The 22,683-nt window shown below is 44.1% G+C and overlaps 1 protein-coding gene across 1 annotated transcript; it reads right to left on the bottom strand.

Moving 5' to 3' along the window:
• Positions 1–849: 849 nt before the first annotated feature.
• On the bottom strand, positions 850–18,239 carry oga (O-GlcNAcase; the record flags this gene model as incomplete). The annotated part of the gene is made up of 18 exons (XM_080530065.1): positions 850–3,451; positions 3,636–3,795; positions 3,965–4,157; positions 5,971–6,059; positions 6,339–6,443; positions 7,598–7,683; positions 11,308–11,482; positions 11,918–12,121; positions 12,233–12,493; positions 12,598–12,797; positions 12,886–13,044; positions 13,452–13,736; positions 14,001–14,099; positions 14,220–14,391; positions 14,845–14,975; positions 15,167–15,264; positions 17,333–17,384; positions 18,065–18,239. The coding sequence occupies 18 exons, from the start codon at positions 18,237–18,239 to the stop codon at positions 3,315–3,317; spliced, it is 2,781 nt and encodes a 926-aa protein (XP_080386191.1). The 3' UTR covers positions 850–3,314.
• Positions 18,240–22,683: the final 4,444 nt, after the last annotated feature.

The following is a 22,683-nucleotide window of genomic DNA, read 5'->3' as shown; positions in this document are numbered from 1 at the left end:
TATGAATCTTGGTTAATTTCAATACCTTTCTAAGACTTTTTAAAGACCTTGTCAATATTTTTCCCACGGGGTTAGCAACAAAAACCACTCGCTTTCGAGAGAAACTAACCACTGTGTCGCAGGAAAGACTGCGTCATCAACGTGGACTAAAAGGGTGCGTTCGTAAAGCTCAGAGCGTCGGAGCGCAGATTTACCCAGAGCGTATTTACGAACGCACCCTCAGAGAGCTGACGGGCGGGGGCATCATTCACCCCTGGGGTTCTTCTCTGGTGAAGATCAATGAGAAAGATTGCTTTACCTTCATCAGATCCACTTGCCTTTGGCTTACCTGTATATTTGACAATAGCAACGAGTATGCGAACGAGTTAATATCAGTCAGATCTACAACATTACTGAACATAAAACTGCTACATTGTTGGAACATAATATCTTTCACAAGCATGTGAATGAATGAATGAATGAATGGTCTTTATTGTCATTAATATAGTACAGGTACCATACAACGAAATTTGTGAGGGGGGGCTCCCCTGGTGCTAGGAAAAAAATACTAAAAACAAGAAGGGAAAAGAGCTGGTTTACAAAAATAAAGGCTATATACACTATCCACTATACTATACAAATAAAACACTGTGCTGTACTCTATGCTATGCTATAAATATCCTAACATTTCCTATCTCTGAACCTTATGTGCACGAGGGTTGTCATATTGCACATAGTATTATTGCACATTCATATGTCATAGCTGGCTTTGTTCTCCAAGCATTTAATGGGATTTGAACTTCCATTTGATGTACAACAAGACAAATATATTCCCAAACACTTTTTACATACTTTATTAAGATTCGGAAGAATCTTTTTCTTTTACATACAAATCTTACAGAAATTATAGTTACAGATTTGAATACACCCCCACCACAGAATGTCCGACCGATCATCAAATGTACAATTGAAGCCCTTTCAATTGCAGCTGTGCATTCAGAATCAGCAGAGCAGTAAGCCAGCGTGTCACAAAATCACAAGCAATGTTATAATGTCATGTTTGATATCTGGAGAATCCCTTCCATACCAGTGGGTAAATACGAAAATTGGCACTTACATGCCTTAACCATCATGTAAGAATAAAGCCAACCCACATCAGATATTTATTGTGGAAACCAGACCGGGAACACAGCCATGATGATGACTTTACAGTCCAGAAAATTGGATGAATTGCAATGTTCATGTAAATAACCAGGCTTGTGCTCATTGACAAAGACAAAAGAGCAGAAGACAAATTCAGTCACCAAATGACTGAGAATCAACACAAATTACATAAAAGTTATTTTTTTTTGTTAACAGTTTTTAGATATCGTAGCATGTGTGGGTTGGGGTGTGTGACATGCTTCCAATCCACCAATGTAGCAGAGTATTGATGAGGTTATTCTGATGTCTGCCAAATCAAATCTAATATGCATCATGCACCGCATAAATGTAATACAGTATCAAAAACACCACATTGGCAGGCAGCTATAGAAGTACATGAGCGGAGGCCCACGATGTAACAAACAGGAGAAAACTCCATTGTATGATCAAAGTGCATTTTACTCTATTCAGATTTACAAAAAACTAATGAGAACATGTTTGAGTATAAAACATTAAACACATATACAAAAAGGCCTGGGAATTTCTCTTTCCACCGCACCTCTCTTGTCACGAGCCACAGAGGAGGAAGAGTTAGTGCCACTTTGGTGACGGGGTTAAATAACCTCAAAAGGAGCAAAGGGCCTACGCTGAAGTGGGCACAATGTTGGGAACATAACAGGAAGAAATGCCATTTATAGAGTTGACTCTGGTTCTTAAATCTGCATTACAGAGAACCGTGTCTGTTCTACCCGGTACGTCTGAATGTGAAGCACATGGCCCTCCTGAGTGCAGCCCTGTTCATCAGCGGCTCAGGGAACGGGTTAGTGGTTAGTTAGCACTTCTTCACTACGTCGTGTTATGATGAAAATCAGAGCAACTGTATGACAAGGGAGTGCTGAAGCATCATGCGCTTAGTCTTGACATAATGTTGTCTAATATTGAGACAGGGTTCTTCAACCTAGGGTTGATGTCAGGGCAGATGAAGAGACGGAGCAGAGCTAGGATATAGTTACTCCGCACAGAAATGCCAATTATGTGAACGATAGTAATCTATTGCTGAGTTTAACAGAGGATGGTGAGCATGTGAGCAACTAAAAAGCACATGGGGAACCCTGGGAACTGCAGTACTGAGCAATAATTACATAAGGAGTCCATCCACAGGTAGGAAAGTCATACTGAAAGGCAAAGAACCGAAAGGCAATACAAAAGCAATATTAACAGAAATGTACTGCAAGTAAAAAAAAAAAGCACGGCCAAAAGCAAAGGGTTAAAAGGAATAACATAAGAATATAAATCAATAAAAGAGACGAGAACCCTGTGAAGCGAATGGAGGCATATGCTGCTCATTCTTCAGTCCAGTATTTGGAGGAATTTCCCTAGACTCGCTCTAGTACACACTCAGAAAAATGCTTTTCTCTGCAGGTCTGTCACTTGACTGCTAAGGATCCTATAACAAACCATGAAAAGACAGAAGTGTTTGCTAGGGGCACACCTGTTCCTTAAAGTCGTGCAGGCGATAACAGTAACATACTTTTAAGGCTCCCTTTCCTGAACCGTTATCAGCAGCAAAAATCATACTGCACTGTCAGTATAACGCCTTATTCCCAATATAGTACTTAACTTTTTTCCCTGAGCCACATACCGTATGGCTCCGTTCCAAAGTAGAGCATTATATGAAGAACAGGATAGCACTTGAAAAGCCTACCTCTCTACACCCTTTGCCTACACCGGATACAAACAGACAGGGTGGTTGACACACTTTGTCACAAGTGAGAGGCTAATGGAGTGGATGGCACTGGACCAGCTCCTGCTTCCTGGAGCCACACAGGGAGCAGAGACTGTCCCCTCCACTCTGGAGCCCACTGCAGGAGTGTAACAGTCCTCCATCTTGGCTCAAATCAACACAGAGCTTTACGGGCTGCAGTTCGGCCGACTCTCCGGGCTCTTACAGTTTGGATTCTCTCAATCCCAGCAGACCATGAACATACAGGAACAGCACCATGAATCTGTCAAAACTGCCGTGCTTCTGCAGCACACAATCTAAACACAGGCTACTTTGGGCTAGTCCAGATGGTTATGTAGTATAAAATTGTCATGGAGGGTTGTTTTTATAAAGGTAGCTGACACGATAAGCCTAGTTGACGGAAGCTCCTTCTGTACAGTTCCTTGGTTGGTGTTCTGAGCTCGTTTCCTCAGAGGCTGCGTCCCATGATGATGATATCCTTGGGAAAGCCCTCCATCTTTGCCACTTCGAAGCACCCCAGCTTACTGTAGAAGTCCAGCATTCTCTTATCAGCCTCCCTCACCTCGCAGAACGCGCCGTGGGACCCTGAGAGGGGGCAAGTAAACAGGAAAGACAGAGAGGAGAGAGGATTTAATCTGGAGACTAAGACTGACATGTGTAACATCTAACTGACAGATCGTCAGTTAGGATTTGGTTTCTGAGTCCCTGCTGCTGTTCGAGGACTGATTTGACTGAATGAACACAGGCCCTGTGGGTGGGCGTCACCTACCATTGGCCTTGAGGGAGGAGAGCAGGCATCCCATCATGCTCTTGGCCACACTGGGGTCAGTGACCTTGGCATGGATGTCCACCTTGATGAGGGAGGGGAAGTTAGACAGGAAGGTCTCTGGCAGACCCGCCTCTTCCTCATGGAAACTCAGCATCATCTTCTACAGGGGGGAGAGAACAGACACACACGTTCATTTAGCAGACATTATTTACCCAGATAGACTAACAACTACATTCAACCAGGGCAGATGAGAAAAACCACCTATAACCATCACTAAATAAACATGAATAAAACTACAGAGATAAAGACGCAGCGTGGTCCTACATTACCTCAGCCTCTGAGAGGTCCTTCTGGCAGTCCGGTTTGTTATACTTCTCCTGCATCGAGGGGATCCAGCTCATCTTACACTTCTTGTCGAAGGGCTTGAGGTCTGCAGTGCCCAGAGCATAGCCACAGATCCCCTCCTCATCCTCCAGCACAAAGCCATAGTCTGGACTCAGAGACAGGAACCCTCCTACTAACCTGGGGACACACAAGACACACGCCGTCAGTCACACGGATAAGAGTACACTCTTCCAAAGTAGGGATGTTAACGTGTAAATGATAAGGAATTCCTAAACGATTGAAGAAGAACTAAAAGTGTTAATTTAAGATCTAAGATTCCTGCTTATAATTGCATTTCACAATCTCTCTGCTGCCCAGCACAGATTTACTTGGTGAGGTCTGTGTGCCGGTCCACCTCTCCCCTTGAACTGAGCTCAACAGAGAGAATGATGCCTAGAGCACAGGTAGAGCTGTGTTCTGCTATTTCCCTATCTATAGGCCTAAGTTTGCGGTAAAACTATATGTTCAGTTTATTTGCATGCTAAACTGGCTCTTTGTTTTCTCCCAAGAGTGGCAGAGTGTCTGCCTCAACATTTCACTGATCGCCTATGTAAAAAGCGGTAAATGGTAGTAGAAATAATAGATACTAGGTAGAAAATAGCCTAATTGTCAGCATGTAGGCCTAGAGAAAGAGCATCAACATTATACAAGATGAGCAAAGCGGTCTACTCGGGTACGGAATTGCATGATGCAATCATGTCATCATGGACCAGAATATCAAAGGAATGTTTCGAACATGTTGTGGAATCAATGTTACGAAGAATTTAGTGTATTTTTCACAGCAAAGGGAGGCCCTATCCCAGGGGTCGGCAACCTTAAATGTTGAAAGAGCCATATTGGACCAAAAAACAAAAAAACGAATCTGTCTGGAGCCGCAAAAAATGTAAAGCCTTATATAAGCCTTATAATGAAGGCAACACATGCTGTAAGTGTCTATATATTAGCCTACTATCAAAATAGTAGGCTACAAATACATAAGCCTTAGCACATGCATACAACCGAATGCAAACGTGTTGTGCTTTACAAAAGTGAAACACTAGGATAGCGTAAAGGGGGTCTGGGGGTTTCCCCCCAAACATTTTTTTAACAGAGTAGATGCAATTTCGTGTATTCTGGTGCCTTTTAACAAGTGGGTTGATACTTTTATCTGGCTATACTAGCCTGAGAAAAAATATGGATAAGTTTGTAATTTCATCCGGAGGAAGTGAGCAAACCAAGAGATCGTCAGCCAAAAAATAGACAAATCTACAGACTGTAGACTCCAGTACCAAATGAAAACTAACCTCCCTCCCTCGCTCCACAGGAACGCCGGCGCTCCCAAATATCATACCTTCTTTAGAAGTTCATAATTCGGAAACGGTTTGAGCTAAAGACAAGCCGCTTTTTGCATTTAAAAGTAGGCAAATAGCGCTCACCGGGAAGCTCCCGTTCATCGATGTGCGTCGCTGATGTCCGTCTATAAATCTAGCCACAAAGTTGTAGACAAATGTGGATAGTTTCTTGCTTTGCCTGCCGCAGTACTTCGTCAATCCCTGTGGATATAGGTCTACTCTTGAAAAAAACCTGTCACATCCAGTCTCATGTTGGGTCCAGTCAAAATACTAGTCATGTGCCAACATATCCGAATCCTATTGGCCCTCGTACAACATTACAGCGTAAGCAGGGAGTTGTAGTTCAAGGAGAGACACCGCGGCAACGTAAAAAATAAATAATTTCCATTTGTGGTCAAAGCCACAGGGAGCCACTGAAGATGGGCAAAAGAGCCGCATGCGGCTCCGGAGCCGCGGGTTGCCGACCCCTGCCCTATCCAGTATTAGTATAGTGTTCCTAATAAAGTGCGCAGTGACTGTACTTATCATTCAGAATGTCATTTAAAATCCACAACACCAAGACTCAAATTGTGTACATGTAGTAACCCTGCATTAGAGCACATTAACCCATGCTGCCCCACCTGTCTCCTATGAGGTCTGGCTCCTGCTCAGGGAAGGGGACTTCCACTCCCTCAGAGTACATCTCTCTGCAGATCCTGTAGACTGCATGCTGAAAACACACACCACACAGAAGGCAGTTATATATAGGATGCAACACAGAAAGAGAGAGAGAGAAAGAAAGACACACACACACACACACACACACACACACACAGCTGACTTAGAATGCAGAATAAATGGATGAGCAGCCCTGCAAATTGACCTTGAAATGCACCTAAACTAGTACAGCTCAGCTGGGAATACCAGCAGCCTTGATACACCCACATTCCGTGAATTCAGCCACACACACACACACACACACACACACACGTCGGCGTACTCTCCTCACCTCATCTTTGGGAAAGTAGGGCCTTATGGAATAGATTTTAGAGGTCGGCAGTGAGGGCGGAGGCTGGAAGAAAAGATCGTTTGCCCCGTCTATGGGCAACAATCGCTGTGGGTCAAAACAGACAGGTTCAGTTCCTCTGGGCCTCAGGCACTGGGACGGCCCTCTGGCCTCTGCCTTGGCTGGCTGCCTCGGACTCCATTTGCTACAGCTGAGCCACTGTCACACCACAAAAGACCAGAAGGCTAAACACTAGCCAACCATGTTACAGAACTAAAAACGACTTCCATGGTACTTTTTTGGTTTGACAGTGAGCAACAGCAGCAAATGATCACATCATACATACAATGCAATGCATTTTATTATTATTTTTAAAGAAAGAGAAAATAAGTAGAAAACTGATATACGACTTGGTCTGAGAAAGGCGTCGCTGGCTAAAGGAGACACTCCTTTCCTCTGTCTAAGGCATCGCAAAAGTTCGCTGCGCAGGGCCCTCCTGTAGAGAAAAGTAATGACGCAGGCGCAGACAAAACTCCAGGAACAAAACAACAGAGGTGGATATGGTGATCTGCTTCTGAGACAGACCACTCAGTCCATTTATACTAGATCAATTGCGATTGAGGCTCTCACTGCTCAGCGTGAAGATGGAACTAGGCCTATAGTTATATTATAGTATATTTTTATAGTATAGTATTTTTTTTTTTGTTCATGGAGTTTTTGACGGGCAAACTCGCTTGCGTTCTCGCTGGGCGATGCATACGCGTGCGCGTGCAAAAAAGGGGGAGGGGGGGATATTTTTGCGCTGTGCTTTCCTGCAAAGAAATGAGATGTCATGAAATAAAACCTAGCCATGCTCGCTTGCGACCGCGTGCGCCAGGGGAAAGCAGTATCTCCTTTGGGCAGTCGCTGAAAGAAATTCAAATTCAAATTGAATTAGATAACAACCGTCATACCAAAACACTGGACGTGACTTCTTATTCTCATACGGTTTCAGTTCACCCATTCCCTCTTCAGACAGATCTGTGCATACCGAGATGCTTGTTCGATCGACGTCTTTAGACACAACCCTCAATTGTGATTGGTGCAAGAGGGAAGGGAGTGAACCCACCTTTTTTACAGATCCAAACTCAATCATAATCAGCTCACCTTAGACAGACCAAACCCTTTCATAACTGCGCTGCGCAACACAACTTCATTAATACAAACTCTTTTTTTATTTTTTTATTTTTTTGGGATCGCTGTGAAGTCAGTGTATTGGATACCTGGAACTCTCCTGCTAGACCTCCCCTAAAGGCCCAGGACTCTTGGTCTCCACTAAGGAACTGTGCTGAGGACTGACTACGACACCCTGTTAGGAGCAGATCCAAGTGGACATCGTTACCAGAGGACGGGGCTCTCTGACACAGATGAAGGGGGTGGGGGGATGGGGGGGTAATAGGTGCCTATCATTATCATTATTTTCCAGTAACTCCAAAACAAAAAGATAATCTATTTGTTGTAGAGATTGTTTTTTTTTTGGGGGGGGGGAATAAAAAGATACATTGAACTAATTTTGAATATAGGAAACAATTTTGGTTGAGCTGGGGCTCAAGCAACTAAAGCTTACTTCTGTGCACCTCAATTGAGAGGAATCACTGAGCTGACAGGCCTTAAGCCTTAATCAAAGCAAATCAATCAAACTACCAAGTCCTGGTTTCACTTCCAGTGAGAACTAACAAGTCATCCATGCTCAACCAATGAACGAGCAAAAGAATCAATGTTTTTAAATAAGCCATTTCTTCATATTGTCAACTAAATAAGGGGATAAATAAGGGATCCTACATTACTTCATCAAATGCCCCTCTATATTCATAAGACAAGCATTGGAATGCCTTTGCGTTTCCCCGGCTGTGAGTAAGCTCACGTTGCCAGGATTATCTTATACTGTGACAACCCTAATCTTCGAGAAAGAGGGTGGGATTGGGGAACGCAAAACCGACCTTACATCAGTGTGGAAACCCTACTCTGTAAGCTTCAGCTGCCGTTGCCCCACTGATCTCAGCACCTCGTCTGAAGTCACATTCTTATTTCATCTGCTTCGTCACATGACGAGGGAGCAAGACTCATCAAACCAGGAAGAGAGAGAGAGAGAGAGAGAGAGGAGGCAATAGCCTACCTGGGGAAGGTGCCTCTCAACTTGCTACTCAAGATCGTCCAATCAGCACAGTGAAGACAAGCTCCGCGGAAATATGTTTTCCACCACCCCTAGAGCACTTGACTCCTTGTGACTAGTCACTGTGCTGTTGTTGCCCTTCTGAACCTTGTTTACAAGACAACAGAACATAGGCTATCATAAACAGGCTGAACAAGAGCAGCCTTTGTACAAGTGTTGCGCCACCTCTCAACCCGTAGATGACTTCACCTGGGTCCTCCCCCGGTCATGTGACGAGACAGATGCAGTACGCGTGCAGGAGAGCAAACACTCCTGCTTTAACAGTAACCACCTCACCCTGACACCTAACAACACTCCTTTTTCAAGAGGTGGCACCACACAGCACACAGATACACCCACTGGGAGGAGCTCAGAACTCACTTTCACTTCAGACTCTAGTTCAGCACTAAATAGACTTAAATAAAATAAATCGGATTATGACTTAAGTAATAAGTCATATGCTTTTTCTAAAGCAACGTACAGTTCCCATATATAGGCCTTTAGGCCCGGGACTCAAACCAGCAACTCTGGTGCTGCAGGTATCATGCTCCAACCGACTGAACCCTACTCTGCAAATTTGGGGTTTAGCTCCAGAGTGTGGAGCGCGTTGGGGAGTGAGAGAGTGAAAACCAGGTGTGAGTTCCCTTAGGTGCATCCATGGCTGATCAGAGCCATCTCAATAAGCCTACTGATAGAAACAAAACATGTTAGAGACAAGCTGTCAGAGAGAGAGATCACACAGTTAAGTTACTTTATCGCTTGGAACTAAACTCGCTGCGCAAAAAGTGACTTCATCCGGAGGGCTGCTTTCCTTCTCCCAAATCAGTCTCTTATACCGTTAACGCTAATCTGATATGACAACAATTCAAAAAAAACAAATCAAAACAAAACAAACAGAAAAAGTGGCAACGCTTGCACTGGGCAAAACATTGGCCACTGTTGATCCAATAGCAGCAGAAACTGGTGCTGTGGACTCGTCCATCTGCACATAGTGAGGGGAGAAAACAATTGGAGATAGTCATTAGTAAGTGTTCTCAGTATCAAACCAGGGAAGCTGTGACTGAGTGCCAGCTGCAGTGCTTCTAACAGGGGAGAATGGACTTGAGAATAGGGGGGGCGAGCAGTCTGTCACTCTGTTTGTGAAGACACGGGGCAAGACACAACACAATGGTTGTATTGTAGAGAATCGATAAGAGGCGCTAAACTAAATCTGGAATTCCTGATAGATAAACCAATCTCTGGATTCAACTTGGTATATAACGCGTTAGAATGCCTTATATATATCTGTTGTAGGAGAGTTTAGATGTGACTCGACCAGTGTTGGTTTGCTGCCTGCTGTGTACTGGAGGTTAGGGTCCTCAGCTTTACCATAAAACCAGACAAGACAGAAACCTGTGAATGAAAGGTGGTTACTGGGAATAACCTACAGGCCATGCTGGTGCTTCAGGGTTCTATCAAGACAGCTTCCAACAGCTGCAGTCCTCCTCCTCACACTGGCTGGTACTCCAACTGTATCAGGGTAGACTTTTTTATAAGTGCTTATTGCTTACTGTGAGATGCTTGATGTGTGTGATCAGTGTGTGTGATCAGTGTGTGAGTGTGTGTGTGTGTGTGTGTGTGTGTGTGTGTGTGTGTGTGTGTGTGTGTGTGTGTGTGTGTGTGTAGAGAATTGATGATTCACTTGCTTAGTCAAATGTATCGATTTGTCAGTCGCTTTGGAATAAGGCGTCTGCTAAATGCTAAAAATGTAAATGTAATGTAAATGTGTGTAAAGGGGTGTATAACATCAAGTGTTTTGAGTCCAAGAAGTAGTATTGCTTAGTTTACTGTAGACAGAAACAGATGAGTGTGTGATGGAGTGCCGTGGCTCTGATACAGTTAGAACAAACCATTCAGAAGAGGAGAGGAGGGGCTCAAGACCATCTAGAACACTGGTATCTACACCTTTCAGACCCCCTTCAGATTACTCAGAGGACTGCAGATCACAATGTGGGTCTCGTGTAGATATGTTTAACCAGTAATACATCTAAACTTAAGCATGGTTGAGGTGATTAATTATTTCACCAGAATGGCCTTCCACAGTCAGTCGCCGTGCTCTCCAAACTCGCGTGCGCGCTAGGGCATGGGGGGGGTAGGGACTTCCCCTGGCGCCCACCCCCACACCCCTCAGACTGGGAGAGATGGCAGCAGGTGTGTCTATGTATGAACACAGCAGTGATGTTACTGGACACACAGCAAGCAGCAGGAACCCTGCTGGATCCGTCACTGCAGATCCCAATACAGAGATCTGGGAATTTAGCCTAACTGAGGGAAGCTGGCAATGCAAGCGGCATTCAGTCAGTAAAAAAAAAAAAAAAAGTGTGCAATGAAATAGAATAAAACAACAATTGAAAAGTGATGTAGCGCCTTTATATAGACCTGACCTGGACTCTTACTGGCTGACAGACTGTATTCTCAGGTAATTATAACATTAGAAGATAGAGCTTAAACTAGAAGTGTGAGGCAACTATGAAAGGTGAAATGATCGCACTGTCAAGTCTTAAAAGTCAACTTTGCCATCTGTTAAGCAGACATCTAGATATACGTGTGTGAATGATTATGTGCATGACTCAACTACCAAAGACTGTATCGACATCTTCGGTTTTCCTCTTCAAAAGCAGTGTGGTAGTATGTTTCTATGTGTCCATGTCAAACCTAGAGCTGAGGGCTGGCCGAAATAAGGTCTTACTGGACTGAAACTGACAGGCTGCGACCTCAGTGTGTGTACGCACACATACATACCTAACCACTGGACAAAAGACTTGACCATAGAGATGATGCTCTTGATGTCCCAGATATAGGGGTACAGGTCGTACAGGATGGTGCGGTTGGCTGAGTTGGACAGACGGGTGAACATCTGGATGACGGAGCAGCACATCTCCTCGAACGCCTCGGCCCTGGACCGCCACTCTGCCACCTGCAGGAGACGACACGCAGGTTGAGAAACTCTGGACAGAAATGTTCTTCTAGATGTTGGAAAACAACATGGCTACAGTTTCTAGTACAACTCAAGAACATAAGAACCCACCCAGACTAACACAGATACATAACCCTGGCATAGAATAATGTGGGTCCATGGACCCGGTCTCTAGGGTTGATAATGGTACCGATGGTGTTTAAGGGTACTGCATATCTACCATATTGTTTTGCAGTGGTTTTATTACCATTATCACTAAGACTAAGTTCATTACACAGCTCTGTAGAGCCGAAAAACACAACTACCATCTCACTAACAATTTTACGGCTGATACGAAGAGCCTTTGTATGCTTCTTTTGACTCCTCTGTGTCCTATTCATCAGCCCCCCCCCACCCATCCATCTAGTCCCGTCCCGCCCCAGCGATCCAACCCACCTTGTCAGGTTCCTTGCCCTTGCAGTTGACGCTGACGATACTGCTGTTGGCTCGTAGCCAGTTGAACTCTTTGAGCATCAGCACAGCCTTGGTTCCGTGTTCGTAGGGCAGGTAGAACATCTCCGCTAGCAGACTCAGGTCTGCTAAGGACAAGGCCTCCGCTGCATACAGAGGCTTCTCGTTGGGCCCCGGCACAAACACGTCCTGAGGAGAAATACATCAGCGTTGTTATGGTCGTTAAGCGGTACGAAATAAGGCCAGACAGTGCGGGGGGCTTTTTGTTCGCCAACAGGAAACGCGCATGCACACACGCACCAGTTTCAGCTGCTCGTCTGTCTGCATGGGGGCCACGTCGCTGCCCGAGTCCTCCTGGATGGGCTCCTCAAGGGACTTGGACTCCGTCAGGCTCTCCTTGTCTGTGTCCATGGGCCTCAGGTCTTCAGACATCTTCTCGTTGAGGACGGGGCTGATGTCCTTGGCCGCCGTCTCGGGCTCCGCTCCCGGGTCGGCGTCTGCGCCGTCCTGCTTCTCCACGGCCATCTCCATGGGCTCCTCATCCAGCTCCTTCTTCTCCACCTCCACCTGTGGCGACAGTTACCATGTATGAAATGTCCTTCATACTTGATACTTGAAACTTGATACTCTTGCCATCATTATCATGCACTCACCTCCTCCTCCACCTCCTCCTCCTCCTCCTCGTCCTGCGGTCCTTTGCCCAGGGGATGCGTGTGTGGGTCTGGGCAGAGCGGGGGTACGACAGGGGTCATGATAGGTTGCTGGAACACAGTAGTGACTGTGGTGGAGGAGCAGAGAGAGGGTGCGCCCAGGGATGTCACGTCTATGGCAGAGCTGTTCGCTCCACTGTGGGGCACCTGACGACCTGGAAAAGCAGCACACCACATACTGCTCAAACACTTCACTATCAACATACAACACAGATGTAACATTAGTTTACAAACGCCTCTCACTGTTGTACTGATGGGGCACGCCAAACTCCCCGAGCCACTCGGTCAGGGCCAGCTTGAGGGCCAGCTGGGGACTGTAGAGCATGTCTGTCTCCAGCTCCTCATCGCTCCCCTCGTTCTCCAGCTTGATCTGGATGGACACTGTGCTGTCCTCCCCGTCATCTGAGAGAGAGAGAGAGAGAGAGTGAGAGAGAGAGAGAGAACCATTAGAACATCTCACTAACAATTTTACAGCTGATACAAAGACCCTTTGTATGCTTCTTTTGACTCCTCATGTCCTATTCATCAGAAGATATAGATCTTTCTCTTTCATGATAACATAGTTTTGCACTGGGTTTTTTGGTCTGTAGGTTGGGGATGAACAACTGCAGTTAGCAAGGACCACAGGACCGCCAGTCTTTGATTCTCCCTGAACTAAACTTAGTTACACTTCAGTGTAAAGACGTCAAAGGTGTAAAACACTCTCTGACTAAGAGGTGAGTTGGATTGAAACAGTTGTGTACACAGTAGTGGCAGCCTTCATAGACTTCGGAATTGTACGCCCCTGTTTCCATCCCAGTCAGACTTACTCATGACCACGTCCTTGCGGACCCCGTTCATGTTGGACTTGTACCACGTGGCCAGGGTGTGGATGGCCACAAAGTTGGACTCAAACTCGCAGTTAGGGTTGGTGAGGACTCCCTTCAGCCTGGGGATGAGCTCTGTAGATCGGCCCTTGTAGGGACCCAGGAACAGCCTCTTCTGGTCGTAATCGTTGGCATGGATGTTGTCCCAAATCACTGGAGCTCTGCCTATGATCTTGGTGACTTCCTCAATGGACTCGACCGTGATGTCTTTGGACACCACCTTCGGACCTGGAGAGATAAACATCACATGGGTAGGTCATTGTCATTCACAAAACAAGTATTAAAGGTGCTGCTCCATGGGTGCCAATTCTATAGCTGGATATGCACAAGAGGTGGATTAATGACTCAGCTCTGGGCACTTTTGGAGGTGTGAAAATAACCATCTAACTTGTGGGTCTCCGTCTTAATAATGTCCTCCATTGATCAAAGACATCTGGTAGATGTCAAGTATATAATTTGAACGGGCCATACTGTGTTTTGAAGGCAACATACCTGTCCATAGCACCTCAATGCCAGGTAGCAGCTTTTCTCCCACTGTGTGCAGGTAGGGTGACTGAGTGACATTTGGGTAGCAGAATGTTCCGCAGTATTCTGTTTATGGGGTGACAGAAAGACAACAAACAAAATCAATAAAATTCATTGTTTTCAGTACTTCACTTTTTTTAACAGATTAGACAGGAGATCGGCGTTACCAACGGGTGTATGCATTACCTGTTGGGCAGAAGAGGAAGTTCTCTGGCTCTCCCAGGTACTGGAAGATCTCGTTGGTGATGGACACCTGGGCGTGCGCAAACGAGCTGAACACCTCTTTGTCCGCGGGGCACATGTTGTGGTCGATGTCGTCAAACAGTAAGGCAAAGGACTTGCAGCCGAAATGAGTGATCTGCAGGAGAAAACAATTGCAATGTTAGCCGTAAGATATTACGGCCCAATCCCAGATTGACCTTTTGGCTACCACACGTGTCAAGATCTGAGGGGATATATACGAGATGCGGGTAACAGTTAGATCCATCTTATCCTCTGACTATTTCTACATGATTACCCCAATACGATCATCTCAGTTCTACACCTGGGTATGTGGTACAGAGGCTAGGGGGTGATAAAGGATTGGATAATAAAAATAAAATTATAATAATTATAAAAAGAATAATAACAAATTGAGTGGAGGTAAAGACTATTTTAAGGTGACTTCAAATACAACACTTGGTCGATTTGACCCAGAACATAAAGTTGGTATATCCTTATCGAACATAACAGGGGGACTAATAGCCTACTGGCCATTCCAACAAGCCCCTGCTTAGCCTGAGTGGTTAGCTGACATGAGATGTTGACTTGCCTGATCCAGTTTCCTCTTGAGTGTTGACACCTCCTTTTGATTGGAGAAGGTGATGTCCAGCCCTGGAGAGATGGCATAGATGAACTCTATCCCATGCTCCTTCGCTGCACTGATCAGAGTCATGAGTTGCTCTGTGAGAGGGAAGAGAAAGAAAATGCTTAAATGACTGAATTGATGACATTGATAGTGTTTAAAACAATGGGACGGCTTGTATCTCCAGACAGTGGCTTGTGTGGTACATATCTATAATATCTATAAAACTATATAACGTTTGCCAGTTTGTTTCTGCTTTAGCCAACTTTAGGCCTGAGAAAATGCTCACCTGCTTCTTCAACTGAGTACATCTCCCTCCAGAACATTCTATGCTTGTAGTCATCTTTAGGAGCATAGAGGTATGTGTTCAACCCCCATTTCTGTTGTCTGGGGAATACAACATATTCTGTGATAAATACAGGCTTTACAGACTCTACCATACAGACTGATCTATCATATGAAAATCACCAAAAACACCCAACATACTTTCAAGTTTTAATATTACCCATGTAAACTGATGTGACAATGGATGCGGTCGTAAATACACTGAGAGCGCACCCACGGTTCTCTCTGGTTCGGAAATTCTGAGCACTGTGCTCTGGGAGACTTAAAAAACGTTTTTTTTTAACGAATTGAACCTTCATTAAATGAGTTGACTCTTCACATGGGATGATTTCACTGAACATCAGGACCCGTTATCTCTATATCAGGTATGTACATTTGATAAGTAAGTAAGCTACCGAGCTCTGACTGGAAACAAAGTAGTAGCCAGTTATGAAATCAGTGTTTCCTCTATATGCATTTATTGGTGGCGGGCCGCCACGAATGAATTTCCTCCGCCACTAATTGATTCAGTCCACAAAAAAATAAAAATAAAATAATAATAATAATATATCCACCTCTGAACATTTTAGCTGATTAAAATGATCCTAGATCAGCGCTATAATGGATGTTGACTAAAAGTGCACCTAAATCCACGCCCATCTCTCTCTAACCGCTGATCCAAAATCAGATTAATGACATTAAACATTCAGTTGAAGGGCTACTTCTGATTGGTCTAAATGTGAACCGGCATGAGAACCGTGCAGACTCAACCATCCCTGCTCAGCCGAAATGCTCAGGCGCCTGTGTTTTCTCCTTGCAAATAACGGGCTAAAAGTCACCGGTAGTACCATCTAAAAGACGATGGCTAATTTGATAACTTGATAGACATGATAGCCATCACATCTAGTTGAAAAACTGTCGCAAGTTGAAGAACTCGCGCAAGTTGGAAATACTCGGAAACTTTCGTCAAGTTGGACATACTTTTCCTGTTGTGTTTGAGACTGGAGCCAAGACTGCTCGTTTGGAAGGACATTGGATCCGTGAGTAACGTAAACCTTCAGAGCTGATGGATGGAAACCGGTATCATAAGTTTATATTCTGTATATTCTTTTTTTTCTTTTTGCCATCCTCCCTCTATTTTGGTTGAAATTAGGTCGTTGTTTTGAGCGCGCGTGATGTGGGTTTGTTTGCTACCTCAGTTAACTAGCCAACTCGGTAACATTAGCGTAGTGAATTACACATGAAATTAGCATGATTATGCTAGCAGGTTTTAATATAAAATGGCCCTGCCAACATAAATGCTATAGCTGACTGGTGAGACTGCATCAACCTGCTATTCAAGTGCAAGACGATTACATGTGTCTTCCCAATTTAAGAGATACACATTCATCTGTGGTAGTGAGCTAAAGGAGAAACAACGAGCGGTAGTTTACTCAGGAAAGCTAGCGTCAGCATAGCAACGGCATAGCAACGGCGTTGGCATCACCCGACAAATTTTGGCAGGCGGACACGTGTGCAGGGGCTGCCACTGCCAACATGTTTAGTAGGTGTCGGCACCCTACAGTTCTACTCCTAGGGTAAATAGCATCATCTGTCATTAACGTTAGATCAATATCGTTACTTCAGTCTAACGTTAATGTGAAAATACTGAAACGGCAAGCCCTGTTTTGAGTCACTTGTTAACGTTAGTTACTGTGTCCATTTTCTGGCTACATTTTCGACTTATAACCAATAGACAAGAGATTATAATAACAGACAGAAATATCTATACTTTCATTGTCATCTTCGCTGTCAATAATAATAATAACTTTTATTTGTATAGCACTTTTCCTGCAAACACGAATATTGTCAAGAACTGCTGCAAAATTGTTGGCCGCCAGCGAAATGATGGTAATGTCCGCCATGTTTACTGTTAGTTTGTAAAGACTTAACTGACCATTCGTAAACGAACTGATTTCAGAGCGCTCTGAAATCAGAGCAGATTTTCAGAGTGGATTTACGAACGCACCCAATATTTCATTATCTATTTAAATGGAATATGAATATATGCACAGTTTTTTAACATTTCTAAACTGTATGACAGAGCAGCAAATGGCCAGTCTGCTGTGGGAAATACAAAACAATATATTACCTCCTGAACAGCTCTTTCCTTTGTTCCATTGTCCAAGGCCTGCCATAAAAGCCTGTTTCAAACAAAAGATGACAACCATTCAGTTTCAACACATACTGTCAGTGGCAGTGCAAATTCCGACCGCAGCAGTCATTCATCCCCCTTGTAATCGTGTTGATTCAGCTGTCAGCTGTTTACCTTGGAGATGGGTCTCGCACTCTTGCCACCAACATGCGAGCGTTTGAGGCAATTTCATTAGCGGAGGGCATTTCTCTTAATATTCGCATCCACAATAGGACCATTTAATTTGTTATCGTTTGTCATAACTATGCAACTTCATTAGCTTAGTTATGGCGTGAATACTAATGGTCCCATTCGATCTTGGTGGATAAATAGGATAGTATAAGAGTGCAATATATCATACGCGTCTGTTATTTTATTTGACAGCTGTCAAAATAATAATATTATATAATTATCCAGATAATGCATTTCTGTCTCAAGTCGACAAATGGTTGGATCATCACAGTTGACAGGGGAATTGCAAGCAAAACAATAAATGTCAATGTGTGTGTGTGTGTGTGTGTGTGTGTGTGTGTGTGTGTGTGTGTGTGTGTGTGTGTGTGTGTGTGTGTGCGCGTGTGTGTGTGTGTGTGTGTGTGTGTGTGTCACATTGAGTGACAGGTGCCATGACAACAACACTAGCTGCACGCAAAATACATATAAATACACTGCCAGATAGTGCTCAGTGCTCACCCTCCACGACTCCGCTGATGAAGTTCCTGCGCCCAGGCAGCTCAACCCCGGCGGCCCTCCTGGGTTCCTCCACTGGCCCGGGGGCCGCGGCACCACCCTCAGCCGGGCCGGAGGGACTGGGGCTCGGTTCGCCCTCCACCTGCGATGTCTCCAATGTCTTATCGTTCTGAACCATTTTAACAGATGAACTGGTTGGTGTACCTTAGCTAACACCGACGTTTAATAAGAAAAGAAAATGTTTGAAATTGAATGACAGAGAACCCTGACCCGAAACCCAGAGTTAGTTAGGAGGTTAGTGGGTCATCGTTATAAGAAAGGAGGAAATTAACCGTGTCGCCGGAGACTAGATCACTGACAGCCCCCCGGTTTCAAGCCACGCTCCTGCAAGAATTGATCTTGACGTGGCTGATCAATAGGTTTGGTCCTTGCTTCGTATTTGCAGTATAACGATATACGGTCTTCTCTCGGTTAGCGATGTGCGTTATTATCAAGCTGCTATCAATCTGTCAAATCTCGCGATCTTTCCTAGTGGTGTTCTAGCAAGGCTTATCAATTTAGCTAGTCGCTCGTCGACAAAGTTCTGGCGAACGCTGAAAGACTTAATCTAGATTCATATCATGTGATGTGGTACACGGTTTCAGTTGACATATGTATGTGGTAAAAGAGAAATATTTACGATGTATAAAGTGTGATTGTGGCCGCCGGTGAATATCAATTCTTCTTCCCGTTATTGCGTTTTTGCACACAGCTTCTTCCTGTTTACACCTACTGCGCATGTTCAGAACACTGGATAAAACAAGTCTAAACCGGTTTTGTGAGTATGGCTGTGTTCGGAATGGCACACTAGCATACTACTCATACTAGATATGACGTAGATTTTGAGTATGCAGTGCGTTCACACTGTAGATTATGTGAAATTTGAGTATGCAAGAAATGTATGTAACTAGATTTTCGGTCGGCTGGTATTGGCATACTTATTATGAATTTAGTAAGCAGTATGCAGTATATACTAATTGAGTATGCTGGTATGCAGTATGCTAGTATGCCATTTCGAACACAGCCTATGACGTGCATTCGTTAAATTCTCCAAGTGACGCAGGGCCATGGACCCTGCCTTATTCAAAGCAAGAACGTAGCTCAATTCAATGTGATGTAGAACAAGTAGCCTAGTTTTTTTTTTTTTTTAAATGACATGTAATCTAACTAAACACTTATTGGACTAAAAACAAAGGGATGTATTGCCAGATGTGTATTCAGTTTCTACACATATAATAAGACAACAATTTCACAACAGTGTGCTGAGTCTGACCAACAACATTTGTTCACCTATTTACATTGATTAAAACATTTGAGGCCATCCAGCTCACCTCACTCAAAAATACACACAATTAGATAAAGGCATATCATTTTGGTCGTGATGCAAATGCATTTCAAAGAACACCAGTTCATTGTCCATGAGGAAATCAGATATGCATGAGTTCATTGAAGGCATAAACACTGAACTCCGGCCTTGGGTTAATCTGTGATTTCTTGTCCTTGTCATCAGGTGTCCTTATCACTCATTACTGTGCAACAGGGGAGGCTGGTGGAGGTGTAATGTAACTTATGTATGTTCCAATGTAAAGGATGACACATACTACAACACATTCCTCTGGATCTAACCAACAGTTGACCATCCAACCTTGACCATCTTCAGGGGTCCCCTTGACTTCATGCCTGGACACCAATTCATGGTGTGAACCCTGTGGACTCATTTACACCGTCACAAATGGCAAAAAGGAGAAAAGGGACTGTGGTGTCCCAGTCGCTGGTCGCTCCATACAATAGTAAAGGACTGGAAGTGATCAATAATGAGGGATCAGACAATGGATCTTCAGAGTACAAGATTATGCTTTTATTGATAACAGGCATAGACAAAACAAGCAGCAGACAAGACAGGTGCTTGGGAGAAGGTTCTGGATCAGCCATTTCTCAAAGTATAATTCTCCTGTGAGAACACAGTTACACCTGGTTCAGATTTAGTGTTGCACTGATTGGTCCTTTCTTATGGGAGGAATCCAAAATCAGCCTATCAGAATATGATAATAATATTATTATTATTATTATAAAACTGTAAAAGGGTTTGAGTTTCAAATCAACAGTGAGCTGTCACATACATTTATTGCAAGGTATGAAGTAACATGCAGATCATGACCAAATAATGAGCTACTTCTTCTTCTCCCTGTCTTATCTTCCCCTGCGGACCACAAACTCTCTGTGTCCCACAAGATAACATTAAGGAGTTATTCATGCTGGACACCTGGGGTAGTGGTGGTCTAGTGGATAGTGAGTTGGACTTGTGATCGGAAGGTTGTGAGTTCAAATCCCGCCTGAAACCACACCACTACTAGTGTGCCCTTGAGTAAGGCACTTAGCCCTCAGTTACTCCAGGGGGAATGTCCCTGTAATTCGTAATTGTAAATCGCTTTGGATTAAAAGCGTCTGCTAAATGGCAAAATTACCTGCATATGACTTACACTCACAGAGAAAGAGGCTGTGTCAAAAGTCAACTACGTTGTTGAATCAAAATGTCAAACAGAGCAAGTCGGTCAAATACACCAGTCAGAATCACCAAAAGCTCCACTTCTAGGCATAATATGCACCTTCCCCACATTGACAAACCTCTCGATGTGCCAATATGTCAAATTATTCTGGGATCAAAAGATCGAATGACTGCAGTGATGTTTACCTTAGGTCACTTAATGGCATGGTCGAACTAGGCAGGTCGAACTACTAATTGGCAGGTCGAACTACTCTTGCACTGGTACACTGTAAACGAGGGTGACCTCAGTGCCTATCGAGTTTTAAATAAAGGTTTGAAATGAAATGAAACTTAATCAATCAGGGAAAAACATACTCACTTCACCTAGGAAGAGCTCTGTGTATCCCACTTCAAACACCAACTGAAGGACTCAAAGTGATCAATAATGAAGGATCAGACAGTGGATCTTCAGAGTACAAGATTATGATTTCATTGACAAGACGGGCATAGACAACACTGGCACAAAAGCTGCAGACAAGATAGGTGCCTGGAAGAAAGTTCTGGGTCAGCCATTTCTCAAAGTATAATTGTTCTGAGCATTCACAGTTAGATCAACAGTGAGCTGTTTACATCCATTTCTTGAAGGGTATGAAGGAACGTGCAAATGTGAGACCTTGACCAAATAATGAGCTATTTCTTCTCCCCGTCTTATCTCCCCCTATATGGACAACAAATTCTTCGGTCCCACGAGATAACATTAAGGAGGAAAACTCTTCTCTAATTCATGCTGGACACCTGCATATGGCTTCACACTCACAGACAAAGGGTTGTGTTGTGTTATCAAAAGTTAACTACAAAGTTAACAGTTAAATCAAAAGATGTCAAAGAGAGCAATAGTATTCAAATACAGTCAGAATCACCAAAACTCTGCTTGTATACTGTGTAGGCCTTCATTTACTTTCAATCGCTGCCTGGGCACCAAACTCTTAAAATGGCATGACCTCTTCTGCCCGATCCTTCAATAGGCCTTCATCAATGTTTTTAATGTCTAATGTCTGATGCCTCAACGCACCTTGCAACGACGACTGATAGGGCGTAGACGTCCCGTTTGATTCACAGCTCATATATAACCTCTTGAAACACCCTGGATAAGTCATTTGAACCACAATTCGGCTGCGTGCCCCCCAGAGCTCCCCGCCCCCCCCCCCCCCCCCCCACCCCCCCGAGGAGTTAGATCATTCTGCCTCAGTGGCAGTTGGTTGTCTTTATCCCCCCTGTGTGGTGGATACCTGCACTTTCCCCAGACATTTGTGCGTGAGATTATCTGCAGATTATCTGCAATTATTTGCAGCGCTGCCACAGCTCCTATACTGTCGTTTTCTGTCTGTGTACCGCCAGCTGTGTGAGTTAAACATTTTCTTACTTAAAATTGTTTCTCTCCATACTGGCCAATTCATCCTTTTAGCTATCTTCTCAAACAAGGAAAATAAAATGTCCACTTCCTGCAAATGATATTTTGGCTTTAATTGTAAACAATAATTTAATAAAAAGAAACAAATTACAATAACATGTTCACATCAAAACCATATCGTTATGTGTCCTTTGTTGTTTTTGTTCCTGCTGTCTCCGCTGTTCGTGTTGGAAATGCAACCTGTCTAGTGGCATCTCCATCATCCCATATTGTACAGTAGCATCTGGCACCCTATCTTTCAGTTTTCCCATCAATACCTCAATTATTTCCTTTTCTTGAAGTCAGTCACTGATAACTCTAATTTAGTCCACTGCCACAGACTTTCTTGAGTTATTTTCATTTTCATTTTATTGGACAGATACAGTGAAGACAGACAGGAAAGTAGGAGAAGAAGGGAGAGGGCATGGGCCGGATTCGAACCCATGCCACCATGGACATGTGTGTGCACTGTAGACCGTGGTGCTAGACCACTAGACCACCCCAAGCCACCTTCTTACTAATTTCACTGGGTGCCAAACACCTCCTAATCAAATTAAGCCATACTGATATCATACTCAGTTTTGTGTTGGTAGTCAATGAAATGACTTTGCAATGTGGCCTCTGAACTAACCATAAAAGCTGTTGGGT

This window comes from Nansenia antarctica (genome assembly GCF_963989245.1).
Source record: "Nansenia antarctica genome assembly, chromosome: 1".
NCBI lineage: Eukaryota > Metazoa > Chordata > Actinopteri > Argentiniformes > Microstomatidae > Nansenia > Nansenia antarctica.
Note: the sequence above shows the minus strand (reverse complement) of the source record. Positions and strands in the feature narration are given on the sequence as shown.